General features: G+C 50.5%; 1 protein-coding gene across 1 annotated transcript in view; it reads right to left on the bottom strand.

Annotated features, from left to right (window-relative positions):
* RBM6 (RNA binding motif protein 6) overlaps nt 1-21,995 on the bottom strand; it is a 44,620-nt gene that overhangs the window by 16,358 nt on the left and 6,267 nt on the right. Inside the window, exons 5-6 of the mRNA XM_088527332.1 lie at nt 21,121-21,190; nt 11,995-12,068 (exon numbers count right to left, since the gene is read on the bottom strand). Of these exons, the coding sequence (XP_088383458.1) occupies nt 11,995-12,068; nt 21,121-21,190 (144 nt within the window). The remainder of the gene's footprint in view (nt 1-11,994; nt 12,069-21,120; nt 21,191-21,995) is intronic.

Below are 21,995 nucleotides of genomic sequence, written 5' to 3'. Positions count from 1 at the left end.
TTTTCCCCGAAGTATTTTGGGTACAGCTTATCACCTGAGCACAACACTTCAATAACGGGACACCGGTTCTACTACAGCAGCCTCCAAGGTTGCTGTCACTAAAGGCAGTTAAATGAAAAGCACTACAGACACCTCTGTGCTATCTAAATGGCAAAGATGGCCCAAAACCTAAGACCGAAACCAGCGCACTCCTAGCAGGGGTAATGGCACGAGCAACGCGGCTCCGCTCTCCCCAAGACAGAGATTGCAGAAAGAAACATGTCACCAATGCCAGAGCTTTCCCAAATTCTCCCTCTGGGAAAACCCTGGAGCTTCCAAGCGCGGCTTGAAAACCTGAGATGTCAGGAGCTTCTGCACTATGGCGCAGTCCCTCAGATCAAACCTGTCTTTTGCTTTAACCAAACAGGGCCCAACATTTAAAGCCAGAGTGAAATCTCATTTCAGGGCCTGCTAGCAAGGAGCTGACACCTCTCCAAGTACTCGCCCCACGGGTCAGGCTTTGACAAAGGGGCTGCCAAACTCCACGGAGACGCGGATCCGCTCCAGTGTATCCAGCGGGATGGACACTGCAGGTCACAGACCCTCGTCCCAAGAAGGGCCCCAGGTACCCAGCTCAGTGCAAAGACGAGCGTCATTCCCAGCTTCACGGATCCCAAGGAACCCAAGGCTGAGCTGTGGAGCCCCCGGATCCAGGAGGATGGGCGAGGTGAAGTTTTCCCCCCGGCTATGAGGAGCTGGAATCACACGAACGCATTCCCACGTGCCCGGGGCACGAGCAAGCTGCATTCAGACCTCAGGGGGCTGGTTCGGATGCAAAACCAATCACCACCCCACTGCTCATTCCCTTACAGTGCTCACACACTTTAATTAAAGGCAAAATTATCTGTGCCACGAAAGGAAAGGTTCCGGTATCCATCTTGCTAAGTAACAGTCAAGGTAGAGCACTGGCATATTTCCACTGCTAAAAATGAACTGACAATATCTTTTGAAACAAAAGAAATTGCACACAAAGCTGCAGCAAAATTCCGCTTACAGGCAGCAGGGCAAAGCAGACAAATTAAAGCATCAAAACTGACCTTGCTCGTATGATGTTAATCCAGCCTTCTGATGCGTATTTATTATAATTAGGACAGCTACGCCAAGAGTTATTATGAAACAATCATGTTTAAAACTATTCAAATTAATTAAAGACTTATTTTCTCCTGCCTCGGGGAGCCCACATGGCACCGGAGATGCCCACGGTGGCAGCAGCGCTTCCTAGGGCAGCAGGATCCCACCATCCTCAGGGTACGGTGGATCGGAGCACAGGGAGGCAGGAGGCTGGATCAGACCGACGGTGCAGCTGGGTTATTTCCCTGTTTTTTTACCCTGCTTTCAGGGTTTTTCTCCTCTTTGGTTCTGAGTGAGGATTACAAAAGCAAATGGAAGCAGCCCAGCGCCAGCCACATAACCTGACCGTGTTTTACTGCGGGGCTGCCGGCTCGGTACGACGGAGGAAGGGAAGGTGGCAAGAGCAGCGCAGCGTTCTCACCCGCACGGATTCGACCTCGCATGAAAACAGAGACAGGGCCCAACGCCAAAGCTCCCCGGCCCTGCACATCTCCATCTCCAGGTGGGACTCATGAGGCAGGAGCTGCTGGGGACGGGGGCCAGCAGCAGGACCCCAGGGAAGGCAGGAGAGCAGCTGCACTGTTAAAAATCAATCATCTCAGCCCCAGAAACTGGCTTTTCACCCCGATCCGTCCATATGCTGAGGTTCTATCTCCAGGTTTTTGGGCAGCTGCCGCACAAGAGAGCCGGTTCTGCAGAGCAACAGGCAGTGCATCTGCTCACCTCTGACAAGAGGCAGCTGAGAAGAGCTGTGAGCCCACAAACCCCAGCCCGTCTGTAACTAAACACCAAGAAACAGCACGATGGGGAGAGCAGAAGCAGAACGAGCACTGCAGCCTGGTGATGTGCAACTGAGCCGGTGTTTCCTACAGAAACGGTAACTCTCAGCAAGTTCCTGCAGAAGGACAGAAAAAAAGGGGCAGGGGTGCAGCGGCACTTTCCTCCACAGCTCTTGGCCTCCTCCATCGACTTCTTTTTTATTGCCCTGACCTCTTGGTGTCCCAAACTCTGCCACAGAGCAGCTGGCAGCGGGAATGAGCATCCAAGCCACGCAGAGGAAGACGATGGTCGGAGAAGCGGCGGATCTCTGAGGAATGGTTACATCCCCGAAGGGATCCAAGAGCCCTTGCTATGCACATTGGTCCATGGAGACCAACGCTGAAATGAGTCTGGCAGCGACTCTGAGCAGGGGAGGTCTGAGAGCAGGAGCCCAAAGGTGCCGTCAGCAGCGCTGAGCGAGCAGGGCACGGCTCGGGAACATCACACAAAACCGCACTGACACGGAGCTGCACAACTAGGAGAACTTAGGAGTGCTACAGATGCAGGCGCTAAATACACCAAATTGAGGTGCTCTATAGGGATGATCTTATCCCAGGCAACACTTGGTGCCTCTTTTCAAACCCCTTTCATGCAAAACTCATTGCCCACTTGCACTGGGACCATCTCCATGACCCAACTTCCCATTTCTGCTTGCTCCCAGATGGCCTTCCTTGGGCATCCCTTTCCTTCTGGTTCCCCAGGTCATTTGTCCTTGAGCAGAAGTCACCACTTCCTCCAGCATCCTTCAATCACATTCCTATTTCCACAGACACATTACCTACCCCACCAAGACACCTCCTGTTCTCTTCCTTCAATTTATCCTTTGACAAATTCCCGGCACATCAGTCATACTGAACCCCAGGAATTTTCTGCACCCCATCTCCCCACATCTCACCCTTTTTGCAAAGCTCCCTCCTCGACTATGCCAGTTCTCTACATTTTATTGCTCTTGACCTCCAATTCTTTTCCAAGTTAGGAAACACCAAAGTGCTTCTGTTTTAACCACAGCGGGTGCTCCGCTGTGAGCGCACACAGTCCCGATCCGGAGAACACCACCTAAACAGCCGGCACGGGCAAGCTCCAAGGAGGACAAAGCTCTGTGCTGCGACCAACAACCAAGTGCCTCGGGACTCGACAGGCTATAGGACCAGGTTTGGGATGTCCATGATCTGAAATGCATCATCTATAATGCTTTGGCAGCCCTTTCTTTGATCCAGTTGGGCCCAGCAGACCCTTCACCCACCGTCCACCCACCTTTACCTACTATGGGGCAGCAGAGTTCAGGGCTCTTGGGTGGGAAGAAGTTTTCTGCTTTGCTGTTAGCACCAAGGCCCCGGTGCCACAGCTAAGAGAAACGTGGGGTGGGTTGAGGACTTGCTAGAGGGTGAGCTACGACGCCACGCGAGTCAGAAACCTGCCCCAGTGCCTAAAAAGAGCGTGAACCAGCTTGTATCCTCGATGTGAGGAACACTTGGGAGTTTCCAAACTGCTGCTCTGGTGCCTGGCCCTATTTCTCAATACCTACACAGCCACCTTCTTGTTCAAAGGTTGGCTCATCCCACAAGACTGTTAAACAACACAGAGATTAAGCAATGCTAGCACAATGCAATCCTATGCACTAATCCACTCCAGGCCCTTCCTGCAGGCATCACCCAGGGGGACTTTGGAACTCTTCAGGGCCATAGGAAGCTGTGAGGACAAGGAGGAAAGGCCCAGCTCCTGACCTAGACATTTTAAACACCGTATCCAAACTCGCAGCACATTAAAGATCAATCCCAAGGGGAAAAAGCACGTTGGAAAAATTACCGTCACGGAGCAAAGTTATTCCTAGGCCATCCAGTGTATTTGATTATGCATTTATAGATCCCACACAAAATAAAAACATGCCCTTTAGCCCAAACATTCAAGCAGGAGATTGCATGTCAGTTCCAACCCAGCCTGACCCGCGTGCTGAGCAGAGCGCCGGGCGCTCGGCGGAGCAGCCGGTGTGGGTTAGGAGCGCGCAGAGCGTGACGGGCAGAACAGTCCAGAGGCTGCTCTCCCCCCGACAAGCCCCAAAACTCCCTTCTGCCTTCAACTAATGAGGCGCTTAGGGCCATCTTCCCTGCGTCCTCCCTGCAGCCGGCGCTCAGGAAAGCTCCCGGCAGGACATCCCAGACCCAGCGCGTGGCTGGGAGGCAGCAACCCCTGTGGGTAGGTTCTGCCCTTGGAGATGGCACTTCTCTACCTCCCCAGACTCCAGCTAGTGGCAAAAGATGGAGCCTGGCACCAATTCCCAAAAGAGAAAGATCCAAGGGTGCTGCCTGGGGAAGGGCACCAGGAGCGTGACGGCATGGATGGGAATTCCTCAGGATGGAAATTCCTGCCCCAGCTTGGCTGCACCTTATGCATCAGGCAGGGAAAACCAGCGGGCACAGACATCCTTCTTGGGGACTCTGTCACCCAGGGATGCCCACCATGAAGGGCATCTCCTATATTTAATGATGCCCCTATACATGCTGGAAGCAGAAAAACCAGGAAGTTAATTGAGTGCAACGGACAGAGAAGAAAGCAGAGGTACAGGAGGAATATTGACCTCAAACAGACAAAGCACAGAAGAACACACGGCCAAGAAGAATAAACCCTTGGCCCTGCTCTCCGGTGATGTCCAAGTTGGGAAGAGCCAAGCAGGCCTTCACCTAGGACTACAACACATTCTTAGTGAGATCTCAGCCTGATTTTCTATGACAGAAAGCAGATATTACGTTCCGAGGACTAAAAATCACTTCCTCTGTTAACTCTGCTCCTGACACCAAAGATGGAAAAATACAGCATTAGTTTGCTTGGGTTTTTACTGCCATCCTGGCTCAAATGAGGTACATGAAACCCATCTGAATGTTGCTAATGTTCTGCTAAGTCATCTACTGCATGTCACAAAAACTAAGCTCTCCCCCGTTGTTTATAAACAATCAAGAAATACTTGGCTCTTTTTGTTCTAAAGCAGATACTTTCAGAGATCTAAATATTTACATGGCAGGCTTAGAGCTTTGCAACCTTGAGCTTCATTAGAAGTGTAATCCATTATGTGACCCATCAGATCTCAGTTCACTGTCCTTTGGGAGATCTGCTTTTGGAAGCAGCTTGCTCCACCTGCAGAACACAGGACTCACTCCACTCACTGGCCGTGCAAAGCGCTGGGGATGCTCCTCTTCCTCATAGCCAAAGAGGCAGCAAACTAGTCACCCGGTGGCACCGAGGAGCTCCCACGCACCCAGCTGCTGCCCCGTTCACACACACTGGGTTAGAAGGGCCACCGCCACCTCCGGGCTCTTCCTGCAGCACGTGGAGGGGAGTTGGGACTTTCTGTAGGAATTTAAGCTGTATCAAGAGCCTTGAAGATGCCCCATGGCTTGCAAGGGAATGAGGTGGACAACACTGGGTGCCTTTCTGAGTCAAGGCCCGTTTCCCTCAAGCTCTTTGATCAGTAGGTAACAGACACCATCGTCCATTCGGACGTTTCTGCCCCTGTTTCTCCACTTCAGCCGTATTTCCTTACTCGTGAGGAACCTCATGCCCAAGGCAGCTGCAGGCCAGCTCTGCAGAAACAGAAGTTCTCCCATCAAAGTTGCTGACTGCCCGCTGTTTCCCTGAGCTTTGATCTTGCATCTTCAAACCGTGGAACATCTATATTTAGCCTTTTACTTGAAACTTTCCAATAATCTGAGCAGAAGTGGTAAAATGCAAGATAATCATTTTGAACGTATCCCGATTCAAAGATCCCCAACTTCCTTGACTTACAAGAGGCCATCACAAACCTGACTGGGAGAAAATCAGACCAAAACCCACATTCTTAAGAAAACCCAACTCACAGTATTTATCCCATAGATAGATCCCATACTTCTGCAGAAAAGCAATCTGAATATGGCTCTTTTAAGAGGAGAAAACAGTTCTTCTGCCTTCCTTGAGCCCAGGAATCATGCACAGGTTGATTTTTTTCCAGATATTTCCCTCACTGCCGCCGTGCTTCCTTTAAGCAATTTCAGCCACACCAGCACCGTCCACTCTCAAGACTACAGAGGGAATTTCTGATAGGGCATCTGTAGCTTTATTAATTGTTGGCTTACTTAATGGATGACTTCAAAGCGCCAAAACAAATTAGTGGCCTGAGCCCTAGCGACTTGCACAGAGGAGCTTGATCAAGGAATTTTACTGCTTCTTCTGAAGTCACCAGCTGGCTTCAGACTCAATCCATCCCTCTGTTCCAAGCCCCTCTCAGTAGCACTGCTGATTTACCACGCTCCTCCGAAGCACTTTTGATGCTACAGTGAAAAATAACTTCCAATCAGTTACAGAACAACATGCTCAGATATTCTACAGAACTTCCTATAAAGCCAAACTCGAATGCAAACACGACGAAACCCACAAAACCTGTGACGAGGAACAGCCCACGCTCTTGGGTAAAATCCTGCCCCTTGTTTTAAGGATAATCTGTACTTGATGTAGCATTTGAGACTTGAGTTGCCCTCCCGAACACAAGGATATTCCAGCAAGTGGCTGGGAGGAGAGGACCTGATGGTTACACAGAGCGAGCAGTATCTGCATCCCGCACTCGCGGCCAGGGAACACAGCGCTGGAGCTCAAGGCAAAATATCAGCAACAAACTAAGTCAAAGGAACAGCATGCCAAGCAGCATCTTGTCCAGGGAGGAGCTCCGCGCGCTGGCAGCGACTGAAATCAAGCTGTTCCTGAGGTTTCTGCTCTGCCAGCGAGTGCTCTAGGATGTAATTTTAGCCCTGCAGAAGAGGCAGGGAGCAGGTTTAACTGCTGGGCATGCTGCATTTCACACTTGCAAGCAAAAGCTCGCGTGTACCATCATTTTGCAACAGCCACACCAGGTCCAGCCAAAGGTCCTGCTGCCCAACAGGGCATCCTCGCTTGGAAGCGCCCGTCCCAGGCCACCTTAGTGAATGCAGCACTGTGAGCACTTGCAAATCACACCATAAATCAGGCAGCTGGGGAAGACTGGGCGCTTGTCTTGGCAATTACTTACAGATAAAGTTATTTAAACGTTGCTCCATCCTGCCAGCTCAAGCTCCTGGCACTTGAATTAGAGCATCTGTCTCAGAGGAACACTTCATCACCAAGGCATTTAAGATCTATATGGAAGGAAGGGATGTTTCACAGTGACACCATCACACATTCGCTAGTGTCAACCAACAAGAGAAAAGCAAGTAACCAGAAAATCACTGTCCAAGGACCACAGCAAGAGAGGCAGCTTCATTTTGTAGAAGGGTTTCACCTGGAATAACCTGTTTATACAGCAGGAATAACCTATTTATACAGCGGCTCAAAGGAGCTTCAGCAGCAGGAGCGGACGATTCTGCAACGGCCGCAACGTTCGAGTGCGGAGACACCCGCTGCCGTGTCCCACGTGTGGTCACACAGACGCCAGGGACACTCGGGAGGTTCTGCTACGTGATGCGAGGAGCTCTCCAGGAAGGCCTCCTCCGGGGGGATCCCACCATGGAGCAGGAGTTTGGCGGCAGCAGCCGAGCATGCAACCCCTGGCACGCTGCACAGGGGAGGCTGCAGGGAAAGGGACAGGATTCTGCAAGAGGAGCACGCCGAGGTGGCAAGCTGAGAGGTAAGAGCAAAGCCAGAAGATGCAGCTTCGCTTTTAACACTCGCAGTTAAGAACATGCTTTATTTTAAAATAACCTGGTTAGCACTTGGTTTGCTTCCAGAGACAGGGCAGAACAGAGCTGCCAGGAAGGACAACGCGAGGAATGAGCAAAGGGTGACACGCAGCGGCAGCCCCACGGACGCGGGACCTGGGCGAGCTCGTGACAAGGCCCGAGGAGCACGCGGCCGTGCTGCGCGGAAAGCCACGCGCCCAAGGACACGGGAGCCTGGAAGGGGGAGCTTTCTGTGCGTCACAGCTATTCCTTCATCTGCAGGTTTGCTGAATCGCTGGGATGTTGATGTGCTTCCACATGGAAGCGGCTCTGGGAAGTAACTGGAGAAATCCGCACAGCTGAAAGCGGGACAGGCTCATCTGGGGAAAAGGAGGATGACTCGATGGATGCGGCCCGTGAGAAGCCCTGCACCCAGCAGATACAGCAGGAAACCGGAGGACACCGCGGCAGCTGATAACCCAGGAGGAAACACCGCAGGCAAAGGCCACCCCAGCCCTGGGGACACCCAGGCAAACGGGTCTCAGTCTGTGTGGAGACATGCTCATTCCTGACACCACATCTGACCACAGCTTAACGCCACGTTATGGCAGAGGGACTTTGTCAGAAACGTGAAGGACACCAGGTAGCTGGTGGGAATACACTCCGGGTTCGCAGCATCCTCCGTTCCCGGATGCGTTTTGGGGATTTTAGGCAAAAATCCCCAGCCCGTATACACACACAACCCAACATAGTCTCCCCAAAGGAAAGCATAGGTTTTTCTTAGGTATTTGGATGTGCAGTTTCTCTCAAAAATTGCAGCCCGTTTCTTGCTCCTCGCACAAGAACAGGCTTTGGGAAATATCCCAGTGCTGTATTTCACCAGAGGTGAAGCTTTCTCAGGGCACCACGAGCTTCTTCAATGTTTAGCTGGAAACCCCCACGAAGCTGAGGCTGCTCCCCAAAGGGCCCAGCTGCAGGTCTGCACCAGGGCAGAACAGCAGGTCCTTCTGCACCAGGGCAGAACAGCAGGTCCCAAACGCGTGGGCGTCTCCGGGCAGCAGACACAAGAGCAAGTTATGGAAGAACACGGAGAAGTTCGTGCTTCCACTTGACCATTTCACCCCCTGCTCGAGAAGCAGGAGAGGAAGAGCAAGGGGTTGGAGCAAGAAAAGCTGGGAAACAGTCATGCTGCCAGCGTTGCTATGTTTGAGATTGCAGGAAACACGGAAGACACTACTGCACTGTCGGTCAAAACTAATCCTTTGCTGTCAAGCTTCCAACAAATTCCTCTGCTTCCATGTGCATAACAGGCAGCTCCACTTGAGTGGAAAGAGGAAGACTTCCACGTAGCAGAGCCTGGATCCCTCCATTTCTCCTTCTTCACCAGCCTTTATCACACATGACAGTGCCCAAAGGCTACTTCACTTCCCATCTGACTTCCTTGTAACCAAAAATGAGCTTTTTATGTGTGCTTCTTTTATGGATGGAGGAGGAGGAGAAAAGAGAAATCAGGGAGTCAAATAGATCCCAGCACATGGCAAGAACAAATCCATTTGGGATGGGGGACGTTCCCAGGGTTGTCGCCCGAGGAGCCAAGACGGTGCCCCCCGAAAGGACAACCCTGCGGGCTGTGCCAAGTGAACGCAAAGGAAACACAAGAAGCTAAACACGTAGCATAGCACAACCTTAGAAAGCAAGAATAGAGGAGGGAAAGATTATCCAGGAAAAGCCACACGACTTCGCAGACAAACTCCATTTTCCACTGAAATTCCTTTGCCTCCCCAAAGGCAAAGCAGCCCAACACAAAGAGAAATTTTCTCTCATAAAAGTCAACGTCAAAGCCAGGTAACAGCCAAGCTCAACCAAGCAACCAACACCAGGACTATCGGAACCATCCAGCTGCCCCGAGGGTGGGTTCTGCAGCACTGCTCGAACCCAGTCTTCCTGACCCACAAGAGCCAGCCCAAAGACAGCACAGCTGCCTCTTCGCTAAGCAAAACCACCTCTGGCCTAACAATAAGAGCAACCATCACGTTTCATAATATACGTTAGATCAGCCTTTGAGCTGTAATAAATTGCCCGCACAACAATCAACGAGGAAAAGCAATCAAAAGGGGGGTTATTTTAGTTACTTGCACTGCGGCAGGGTACACGGGTGGGAGGAAACTCCCATACAAAACCAGGGCATCCCAGAGGATGGATGTTTTTCTTGAGCACGGTGTATTTACTAGGAAGACCCCTCAAACCTCACAGTCACATACACACCTAGACTCACTGAATGGTGAGAGTTGGACCTGGTAAATCTGCAGTCAGCAAATTGGGAAATGATCTTAAGCCAATGCTGAATAAAAGAAAAGGACTTTACGCTACAGGAATTCCACAATAGAGGGATGTAACCAGTTGTTCTCTAAGCTGGGGCAGCTAAACAGGCATTGGACAGCATTAAAACGCTCTTTCTGTAAAAGCTGCTCATTTCTGGCCAGCAGAAGAGCGAGGAAGAGGCAGGTTAGCGAGGGAGGTGCTCGGATGTCACAGGAGCTGCTGCTGAGTTCCTATTTATGCTCTCCTATCAATGGGATTTGACAAGGATAGTTGATAAACAGCTGAATTACAAAAGGCTAAGGCTGAGCTACAAGTTATGAGGTTTTTTTTTTTTTCAGCTTGTAAAAATCAGGATTAATTCTCAATTGAAGGCAACAGTCTTGTATAACTCCACCCTGAAGAGATGGAGCCGGGGGATCTAACACCTAAGCACAACCGAGTTGCGTCGCTCTTTCCGAATGCCTGGATTTGTGTTTTGCTGAGAACTGAAAGCCTCCATCCCTGAAGCAGACCAGCTGCAGACCTGACCGACTGGCTTTCTTAAAAGTCGACGTTTTAAAAATTCCACCCGAGGCCATGAAGAGCCGTGCACCGACACGAGCCCATGCAGAGGTGACACGTGTCCCTGGGTCACCCTGGGCCACGGGGCGCCCGTTCCTCCCTCCTCTAGCTAAGGACTCCTGCAGCACCACAACACCGTGGCCGTTCAGTGATTTATTGGGCTCCTTTGAGCTCTCTGTTCAGTTTAGGACCAGGTGCTTGCAAACGCTTTGCTGCAGCAACGGACCTAATTGGACTTGATGTGGGTAAAACCTGGCCAAGCACCCCGGGATGTTCTCTGTAGGAGAAGGGGCAGGTTTTAACAACAGGAAGAGGAAGTATTCCCAAATTCCCAGGTATTTGGGATGGGCTTTTGCACAGGGAGACACTGTTTTACCCAAGCAGAACTGGGGAAACTGTATGTAAAAGTATTTGATTAAAAGGAGGGTCATATATAACCACAGATTTCTCAGTGACAAGATAATAAATCAGGAGTTGTGGCAGCACTTAAGGGGGAAAAAAAATTTAAAAAAAGTCATCACTAATGGTAAAAATAACAACAATTTTGGAACTTTCCCTCACTGTGACCCTTCTCTACCGCTGGGAATGTGCCAGCTCTTTCCCAGCAACCAGAATATTGCGTAAAACATTTTCAGAGGCGACAGTATCTCTGTAACTGCAAAGAGAGACAAATGCAAAAGCTCAGTGGGACCTCCAAGACAGGCCCAGCTCTCAGCCTGCCTCACGACGCTCCTCTGCTAACAGCGAGACGCAAAACCCAGGTAAAACCTGCTGGATGAATCCTTACTGAGGAAAACCAGGAAGAGGAAGGCGGGATGTAGACAGGGACCAGGGATCGATGATTAAAGGGCTTTCTCTGCAAAGAGGCATCCTCACCCATGCGGATGGCATCCTGTATCTTCTCGGACAAGTCTAGGCCCTTGTGTGGTGGCCAAAAGCCCTAGCATCGAGCAGGAGGTCCTGGGGAGGCTTCCCCTGACCTGACACGGGGGATTTAAGCCACCTTGCAATTTAAAGGGCTGGAAACCTTCAGATTCACCAGGTGCAACTGCCCTCGTACGCACCTCCAGCTTGCCAAAGGACAAGACGGATCCATGGGGAGATCAACTGAAGATGAACCCCCCGCGAAGACGGGCCGTCCACACGTGCTCAGGGCTGCGCACCAGAGGCCCCAGCCACAGCCACGCGTGTACGTGCGTGTCCCAGCAAAGTGCTTCCCAGCTGGATCGGCCCTGGGAGTACAAACTCATCGGGGCCAAAGACTGTTGGGGAGTCTGTCAGCTACCAGCCTCCAAACACGCTGGGGAGGAGAGCGGACCGGTCAGCGTCCAGCTCCTTCACACTGCCAATTCTAAGCCCTTTGCAGGTTTCTGGAAACAATTATTTAAACCGCAGCGTTGGGTTTTATACAAGAACACATCTTCTTTTCAACGGTTCAAAAAAAAAAACTCACACTCATTGGCTTTCCACCACCCCACCAAAAAAGAAAATAAATCTTCTAGCAGCATTGACCGAAGTGTAAAGCAACCTGGTTGGCTTCCATGCATCCGATGGCCTCTTCCAAGAGTGAAAACTCCACGCAGACATAGCCATAGTCGTAACCTGGGAACAGCATTTAAATACAGACGGGAGTCGTGTTAGTGCCTTGTCATAAAGAAAGCCACATTTCAATATTCAATTCCCTTTCCCTCCAAAGACAACCCCTCTAACCACCTCCCCTCTACTCCAGAACGAAAAGCAGAGAAGCAGGGGCTATTTGGGCGATGATTAACTATGCAGTTTCATCAAGAATTTTAATAACACAATGTTCCAACTTCCCATTACGCAACTCGGAGACAGGCACACCCTTCCTTAGCACGAGAAAGGGTTTCAGATTTTGTACGACCTTGGAGGCTGCTCTCCAAAGCACATGCTGTTAAGCCATTCAAAAGGATATTGCTGGGAAGGTGTTTTACACGAAGAGCCAGCGCTTGCACTCGTGTGACACTGCAGAAAGAACTAACAGGATTCCTTTGCTTTTGCTATTTTCCCTTCAACACCTCCTTACTTTTGAAGTTCAAGTTTCTCATGCTATGAAAAAGTGCCAGAAAGCAGGAATGAGAGGTCCAGTTTTGTCATTTTGGCATTTCCTTGCCAGAGATGCTACTGTAAATTTAATGTAGGGCGGTGTGTGTGTGTGTGTGTGTGTGCAGGGCAGGGGTAAGTGTAGGGACACGACACCGGAGAGCCTCTGCTTTCCCCCCTCCTCAGAAAGCCCTTGCCCCAGGCCATAGCAGAAGGAGCCACTGATTGAACTCTGCATTCCAGTTACCTGTGCTGAAATGACTATGTCCCGCAGCAAAGTGCGGGGTGAACGTTACAAGGAATTAAGATCATCCTAAGAGCCAACCTCGATGGGGAAGGGAGCTCCAAGAACTAAAGCTCCGAGAAACGACCGGGAGCAGCAGCCTCACCCTGCACAAGCCACAGCCAACACGCTCCAAACAGCACTTTCCAGGTGATCGAGGGCTGCCGCACTTCAACTCAGGCAAGCAGCGAGGGAAGAGCCCCGGTTCCCTCTCCCTGCTGCTCCTGTGCCCATTTAGGAGGGACAGAAAAGCCGCTCTGCATTTGGATTCCACCAGTTCAGGTGGCCAGGGGAAGAGCTCATCGCCTCCTTCCTACGGATGTACATCTGGATGGGAGGCTGGTGCCCACCTTCCACCTGCGCCAGCCCAGCACGTTTTGCAGGAAATGAGTTACACCAAGGGCCTTTCGGAGAGGCGCTGGGGTCTCCCCAAAGCTGTCCGCGCTCTCCACCGGGCCCAGTCCAAGGCGCATTTGCCGCATTCAACATTTTGTCCTGCTCTACGTCCTCACCACCTCTCACACTCGCTGCTTGAGGGACAAACCCACGCAAAACTGCATCATCGTGGAACCTCACGGGCAGTTTTTATGCTCTTGGCACGCTGCCCTAACACCACAAACCTGACTTCCCCTGTCCATATGGGATCGTTGCCAATATAATGACATGAGAATTTATCACTCTGTGGGTTTCCCAGCTCGGGGAAAGACGCGGGCCAGCGACACGGACGCCGCTTCCTGCAAAACGTCTTCAAAAGCCACCGGTGCAGACGCTTTCCCACCGCTCGCAACGACGCGTCACGCGGGGACAACGCGCCAAGGAAAACCAAGTCATTCGAGGCCGCTTCTTAAGGGGGGGGACAGCTACAGAGCCGCCTGCCACCAACTGCTGTGCCTCTTTCCTGCATCCTTTTTAGGAGCAGCAACTTGGAAGAGCAGCTGCCGAGCTTGGATATTTTTATTTCTGAAACCTTCAAAGGGTTTAAAGCAGCAGCCTGTGCAAACGCAGCAGCGCGGGGGGTTCACACGGGCAGGGGGACAGGTACCTCCCGATGGCAGGAATGAGGACGATGCCACCAGGAGGGCACATCGGGGCTCTCCTAAGCCCCAATATGGTGCAGGTGACAATGCCAACACCAAAGCGATCACGTCAGCAAAGCAGAACAGCTGCTGAAGATGACAGCAGGGTTCCTGACTCAGGCTGGCCTAAACCCATGTTTAACATTTCACGAGAAGATCATGCGATAAAAGCCCGTTATCTTCTTTCCCTGACCTTTCTTCCCCTGACTAGTGCAAAACCACTGCCTCGGGATCCACGGAAAAGTGGGATGGAGTCACACACGCTACCTGCTTTGCTAGAAGTATCTTTGCACAGATTTTCTATCAAAAAGATTAAAAAAAAAAATTCCCCCCTCCTCAGACTCTGAACATGCTCAAATACTAGTTCCAGATAAGCTTTCCAAAAGAGGGTACCAACTGGGCTCAAACACTTGAGCTCACCCAGTTTTTCATCCCAGCATATCCACATAGGTGGTGGAACAGCCACATTCCCATTCTGCCTGGGTTTTAGGACAGCCACATAAAAGGACTTGACGTGTTCCTTTACATAGGTCTCCATAGTCCTTTAGGGGTGATCCCCAAGCCTCTGCACCCAAGCTGCCATAACCATTGGATGCTTGCAGTAAGGACACGTTTGGAGCTCCAGGGAGTTGCTTTGGGACTGCAGAAGCGGCAGTGCTTTGCCTTTGAAACTGATGTATTTAGTGAAACAAATTCTGATTAACCAATTGAGTTGTTGTTAGCGTGCCCTGGTTTGGCTAAAAAACTTGGAAGTCTGACTCAATACCGCCGTTCTCTCTGGAGACACCGTGGCAGAGCCGGCTCGGCCAGGGAACTCCGCTGCAGAGTTTCATCCTCTCCGCAGAGGAAAGCTCTGTTCCTTCCATGGTAACTACAGCGTCAAGGATGGGGGGACTATGAGGGAATTCCACATTTCCAGAAAGGATCTGCAATGGCACACGTTGCCCTCTGCAGAGCTGGAGCAGCATCAGAAAGTGCTGCCAGGCCCTTGGCGGAGGGCAGTTCTCGATCCCCCTCTGAGTCGAAGAGGGTCAACAGCGACTTGTCTGCACGGCCTCGGCCACCTCATCATGGTCCTGAAGGTCACCCGTCCTCTGAAGGGCCACTTCAAACCCCGTGAGCAAAGCAGACACTGATGGGACAGCCTTAGAGGCCCAGAGATACCCTGGAATCTGTTGATCCTACACTCAGGATAATAAATGGGTTGCCTAAAGTGTGGAAAGATCCAGACTAAGCCTGAGGGTATCAAAAGATGGAAGCACTGCTTTACTCACTGGTTGTGTCCCCGCTGGCCGGCCTCACTGCTAAAACATCTCCCCTTTCCTCAGAACAGCTATTTCCTGCTAGGAGGAGGAATCCATGTGCGGTGCTCCCCGGCGAAGCGACGTGCGTGTCCCCCTCGCCCCGCTGGCTCTGGAAAGGGTGGGAAGCGCCTGCAGCTCCTCTAAAGAGAGGCAAGTGCTTCCCGCGAGCTGCCGGGGAAAGCCAGGGCTGAGCAAGGTTGCTGCTGCTCCCTGTCCCACGCGCCACCACCCTCTGCATTCCCACGGTGCCTTCACGCCAGAGCTGCCCAAGAGACGACTGCCTAAATCGCTTTAATGGCTTTTTTCCTGGTGAAAACACTGGAAAACGCAGATTTCTCCGCATCTCTGCACCGTTAGGGACACGCACGATATGCTCCCAAGAAGCCAGGAGCTCCTGAATGTGCAGAGCTGTGGGGACAAGTGGGGACAATAAAGCTGTCCCCACAGCTGAGAAGCTTGGAGGGCTCTGCTGCAGCACCAGGGGGAGGGCGGCAATCGGCCCACACCAGCTCGCGAGCCAAAACCACGCGCTTAATACCAGCTGGGGGGTTCCGAGTTGCCATAATGTCTTTGACAGAACTCCTCGCTGCCCAAGTAACTCGGGCTTCAGAGCTATGAAAACCGAGTAGAGCTGGATGGGAAGCGCTCGCTGCTGAGGGCGAAACAGCAGAGTCTGCAGCAGGCTGTGCCGCCAACTCCTTCGAAGGCTGCGCAGAAACGAGGCGGTTCCTGAGAGCCCCCCATGGAAAACGCACGCTCCAGCACGCTCGTGCTGCGGACGCTGCACGAGAGAGCGGCACCGAAACCAAAAAAATCTGGAAAGCGCCTTATAATCTGCAAGTTAAAATGCTCCCGTGCAGCCTGCCTCCTCCAGCCTCCTCCATCCAGGAGGAGAGCGCAGAAAGGATCTGAGCGAGGCGGCAGCTTTATTAGAGAGCAGCCCCTACATATATAGTACAGAACCTCTGGAATCTGAGGATGGCTGGGGCCACTGAAGAGGACTGCAAGCTGCTCCCGTGAGGAGAAGCTGCAGGCAGGAACCGGGGTTTGAAATGCTGCCAGTGCGACGCGGGCTCCGGGACGACTACACAGCCTGTCACTAAGGACTCAGAAAAGCAATTCATGTCGGTAAACTGTGAAAAGCCTTCAAATTTGGGGGACGAGATGCAAAAAAAGGTCGAGCACAGTGTGTAAGAGTCCTGGAGAGAAAGGCTGTGCGTGCTAAAAAGGTGGCGAGCCTGTTCTATGGCTCAGTGTCTGCTGCCTTTTCTGCCGAACAGGCCATAGAACCCCACGCTGAGGCTTCTCAGGACAGCAAACATTAGCTTAAAAAGACTCTTCCCTTCCATTTCCTAAGCCAGCACCTCCCAGGGGAGCAGAGACATGCGCTAGTGCCTTTGGCTTGCAAGAGGCGATGCACCAAGGCCCTAAACCCAAGCAGGATGACACAAAAACCTGCTGCTGGGTATCATGGACCACGGTCTAAATGCAGCTGGAGGGCTATTTCTAGTCCTGGCCAAGCTACTTAGCTACAAACAAGATTCCCTTCTTGCCAGCCGGCACTGAGGGTATTTCCCTGGCTCCGGAAGGGTTCGGCTCTCCAGGCTGAGGACCTCTGCTGAGGAGCAGGCGATGCCTCCACGTGGAGGCTCCGGACGCGCTCCAGCACCTGGAAAACGGCCCGAGCTCTCCTGCCGAGCTCCGTGTGCTCACACACTGCCAACGCAGTCTTAGAAGGCTGCTCTTCTCGTGGGGCTTCCGTGCCCTCCGTGCCTCCCGAGGCCAGGACCCAGCGTTACGTGGGCGCTGGCATCTCCTGGCAGTGCTGGGGACACCCTCGAGCCTGCCCTCGGTTCTCTCCTCCCCTCAACCCTGTGGCACTTAGTTCTTTCCCACATCCCTGTGCAGAATCCAAAAATTTCAGAAGGGCCAGGAGAGGAATTAACAGATTTAAATGTCCCAATTTCAGAACCACTGCACTAGCACGGAAGGTTTGTACAGTGCAGACCTCAGTGCTCCCTGCAATCCCAGCCCAGCTCACCGCGTCCCTCCAGGTCGCCTCGGAGCACCCCTCTCTCCATGCTCCTCTCCGTCTCAGCCAGCACGTCTGCTCTCTGCTTGCTCCCCAAGATGTGTTTGTAGGTTAGGAAGAATCTTATGGGGATGAGCAACTCCCCATGAGCAACTTTCATTAGGCTGAGATTCCCTGAGGGGCTTTCCCCAATGGCTGATACTAACCCTACCATGATTCCTGGTTGGAAAACACTCCGTTCCACGCTGTCCCTTTGCAGGCCACATCCAGAAGAGTGATTTGAACAGCAGGCTCAGAGAGCACTTCAGAGCTGTGTTTATCCCTTGGCCACCACTGCAGCATCTCTTAAAGAAGGATGACTCCTGCCAGGCTGCCCTTTCACATCAAACCCGCTCACCACGCTCCGCTCTCCGGTGTACGGGCACAGCTGTGCAGGGTCCCGCGCACACCAGGCACACGGGATGGTTTATAAGTCTTTCCTAACAAGTGTTAAACATGAGCAAAGTACGTAGGAAATAAAGCACAAGGCGGGAAGCAGGAAAGGAGCTTAAAATATGATCAAGAGCAAAACCAGAGGCATGTTCCTGTGAGATTCCTTGAGGGTCAGGAGTTTCAGGTTTGTGAAAGAGGCAGCACCCACACAAGTGCACGGACAGGAACGTGACAATGGCCGGGGATGTGCCCCATGACACACCGAACTAAGGACCCACAGCCACACAGAAGCCTCCAAGGGCTGGACAGGGAGTAATTCCGAACGGGAGGGATGGGCAGAAGCTCCAGAGTGCTTCCCAGTGCTGCGGATCAGCAGTTCGTCTGCGGGGGCACCACAAGCTGCTTTTACAGGCTACAGAAAGGGAAGGGCCTTGAGAAAACCTGCACGTCTCACCACAGGACTTACCCTTCATAAGCATTAATTGAACAGACATCACCAAATACACTCGAAAAGGCAAGCTGGAAGATAAGCCATCAATTAAGCCTGCTTATTACATTAGAAGAAAGCCTTTTCCCACCACCAATTTAGTATCTTTAGTCTGAACATACAGGCATCACTTCAAAAACATCTGAGAACTCCGAGTATTGTGAGGTCTCTTTTGGGTATTTCACATTTTGGGACTGTTTGCAGATATCTGCCTTTCTATTTAGATAGAATCATTATGCCACTTCTCCGCGTCTCTCCCTCTCCTCCCTTTTATACAGCCCAGACCGTTTTAGTCTCCATGCCTCCGAGACCAAATAATGGCCAGCAGCAGCAGCTGGTATGCAAAGCAAAACCGCACCGTGTACACTAGGAAGAGCGATCCGTGCTCAGCACAGCCTCCCGTGCCAACACGCCTCCCTCGGCGCGTAAACAGCCTGCAGAAAGGCCCTCAGAAAAGCTGGGCTGCTTTTTTTTTCCCCAAAAAGTCAACTATATAATTTCCCCAAAACAAAGAGTGTCGAGAAAGACCATACAGTGGAATCATCATGTTGAAGCTGCTGAGATAAGCTTTACGGTAAGGGTTATCTTGCTGTGGAACTGATGTGAATCGCACTTATTTCAAGTTAATTGTATGTTGTTTTGGCTGTTTTCATTCTCCAACAGCTGCAGCCATTCTTCTCTCTAAAACACTCAACATGAAGTATATGCACAGTCATGATTAATGTTATTTTTAACATTTCTGGAGAGCACTCGAAAATACACAGCCCACTCGGGCGCAGCACGCACTCCCCGGAGTGGGGGCCACGGAACCGACACGGCAGCGCGGCGCGTGGGCCACCGCCTGCCAGAGACATCAGCAACCCCAAATCAAGTCTGCTGTCAATCCGCACGCCTGCCTACGGTCACAGCCCATCGTAACAGCTCGCAGCTGCCCGCTGGTTTCAAGCAGGCTTCACTTCTTCAGGAATTTTCTCGTTTCATCTGCTTTCCAGGTTGGCCTAACCTGAAAAGCTGGATTCAATTTACTACAGCTTCTAGTTACCCCATTTCAATACGAAGTTGTCACACTTCAGGAAGCTTTTGTTGGCCTAGATGGATCCATCTTGCATAACAAGGATCAAAACCTCCCCAAAGCTGTTTAAATTTGCAGCTGCATTAGCAGCCTCGGGATGCAATTAAAAATGAAGTCTTCAGAGTGTCTGTGTAACCTAGAATAACACTACGCTGCTGAGATGACTGGCAGGGCTCGGACAGGGTTAAACAACAGCTTTAAATAGCTCGTAAAAGACGAGCTAATTTTAAAGTTAATTCTTTCCCTCCCCACAAAAGCCAGAAGACGTTTTTTTAAAAAAAATCTCTGCTGCTGAGGACACGGACTGAAACAGAATGCAGCCTTTACCCTGGCACCAAAAAACCCGGGCCCTCATATTACGTGTGGCCATCAGCAGAAAGGAGGGTTTCCACCCACAACTTCACACACCACGTCCCATTCGAGCAGCCTTTGAAATAGGGAAGGAGGAGCCAAGAGTTCTCTAAAAAAGAGGGCAAGAAGTCCTAACAATGCACACAGGAAGAAGGTTTGCAACAGACTCCAAGTTCAAGTGATTTCTTACTGAAAGTGCCATATTTCAAGGGAAAAAAAGAAAAAAAAGCAAACAAACAAAACCCCAGACAAATGACATCAGCATGAGCAAAGACACAGGTATGTTGCAATCGGTGGGTTGTGCCCAGTTTTGCAGGGATGACAACAGCTACGCTTAGAAAAGAGGGAAGAAAGCAAGCGAGGCCGACTGCATCCTTTAGGTCCTGTCTGCTGGGCCAAAGGGGATTATGTAACAACACTGTGTCATCCTTCAGTTCAAAGGTTCATGAGAAGGTTGGGAAATCTCCTTTGACAGCTTCCAGAAACAAAAATATTTGCTGACCCAGTTGCCTCAGTTTCTCTCCTGAACTCCTGAAGGCAGAAGCAGCCTACAGGGGATGATCTGACACGACAAAATGCAGCTGTGCCACCCACAAACCATTACTGAGGAAAAAAACACTGACCAAGGTAGAAGCCTCTGCTGTCCTGGGTTGAAACTACGAAAAACACCCCAAAGTTTCCCCTTCTTTTACAAAGTGACAAAAATCCGCTTTGGAGTGGGAGCTATTCAGGACGAGCAGAGCAGGAGAGGTGGCTTCAGATGGTCCCTTCGTGCTTCCAGGCATCCCCTACCAGCGTGATCCAAACTGACAGCCCAGACTCATCCCTCCTTTCTTACTCCACACACTTTTGTGACAGTGGCACCACTGTCACACACAGCACCTTGGTAAAACAGTCCTCTCTCCAGACTCCTACATAGTGATCACAAGCAGAACAAACCTTCATTTGTTGAAAGGAGGAAGAGCATCCTGAGCGGGTATTTGGATATCTATTCATAAAACTTGCTTTTTCATATTTGCTTTAACCTGTCTTAGGTATTAAGAGGGATAACAGTTTCACATTACTGAAGGGGAAATATTGGGCTATAGCGGGTGCCATGAGAACATAAACTCAGAGATTTGTTCCACAGGAAGATGATGGAAAGAAGATGGAAAACAATCCAAAAAGATCTGATTAAAAATATATACATATATATACATACACACATATATATACATATATATAGGCAGAATTAACCCAATGCCCCATGTCAATATTAGTTTTATTCTCGATGGCTGTGAAGCAGCCTTGCTGTTTTCCTGCTGTTCCCAGGTCTAGCTAAAGGTACAGAGACAGGTGCTTTTCCTCTGAAGCACCAGTGACCACAGCCACCAATTTTGATGACAAGAAGGACAAATTACAGAACGCAGCGGCCTTCTGCATTCCAAGATACCTGTACTTATGGCATCAAGGAGTTTAACCTAATTGCCTAAATTAGAAGAAAAAACCCTTTAAAAAAAATAAATAGATAAATAAAACTGGAAGCACTGGAAAAAAAATACACGTATTCTCACCTGAACTGTAATCTTTGAGTCGCAAGTCTTTCACAGGCGTCCCATCAGGCCCTCGGAAAGCATTGAGAATCTGCAGGAAAACCAAAAATCCTCTTCAGTCTCCAAAGCAAAACCTTGGAAAGCAAGGCACTTGCTAACATGCAGTACTCTTTTTCCAAGATGTCTGTTGTTTCTGGCTTAACGCTGTTGCAAACCAAAATATTTTCCTGACATTGTTGCCCCAGTACTGAGAACTGTTAATCAATCTTTTTTGAGAGTATTTTTTTGTTTGTTTAAATAAATGAGCACCATTTATACCGGAATTCACCCATTCACAAGGTCATCGTGCTGGTGTTCATCAGAGATCTCACTCATGATCTTTATTTAAGGTCAGAGAGGCCTTACTGCGTTTAAAAAAAATGATGGAACATAAGGTGACTGAGTCTCATCATCCTCTGATGTACAAAGCTTCTGCCATGAGTTCCCCAGAACCCAGATTTCACCATTAAGCCTCTGATCACTCAGATTGCTGTGCATCACCCAAATTGCTGTTCTCATGTCTGGAACAGCCACAGAAAACAATTTAACTAGAAATGGGAGCTTTTGGAGAGGTCTCTTCCTTCATCTTGTAGAGAAAAACCTAAATTTTTCGATTAAATCAGTAGTAACAGAGATATCTCCATCCTTACAAGAACTATTTATGCAGATTTAAGGTATCTAACAAGGAATAGTGTACTTGGACAATAAACATCCTCCTGGCTCAAAATATATGCCCCAAGTAATAACAATTTTACTTATACTATCAAGCAATCCTAAAAGTGAGGCATGTTAAAAAGAGTCTGGTAATTGAGGCTTTTGCCCACCAACACCCTACATGTGACAGCAGAAAAGCCCAT

The sequence above is a fragment of the Tinamus guttatus genome, unplaced genomic scaffold (assembly GCF_059628265.1).
Source record: "Tinamus guttatus ecotype Peru unplaced genomic scaffold, ASM5962826v1 Tinamus_guttatus_pri_ptg000026l, whole genome shotgun sequence".
Taxonomy (NCBI): Eukaryota; Metazoa; Chordata; class Aves; order Tinamiformes; family Tinamidae; genus Tinamus; species Tinamus guttatus.
This window is presented reverse-complemented; position numbering and strand designations above follow the sequence as displayed.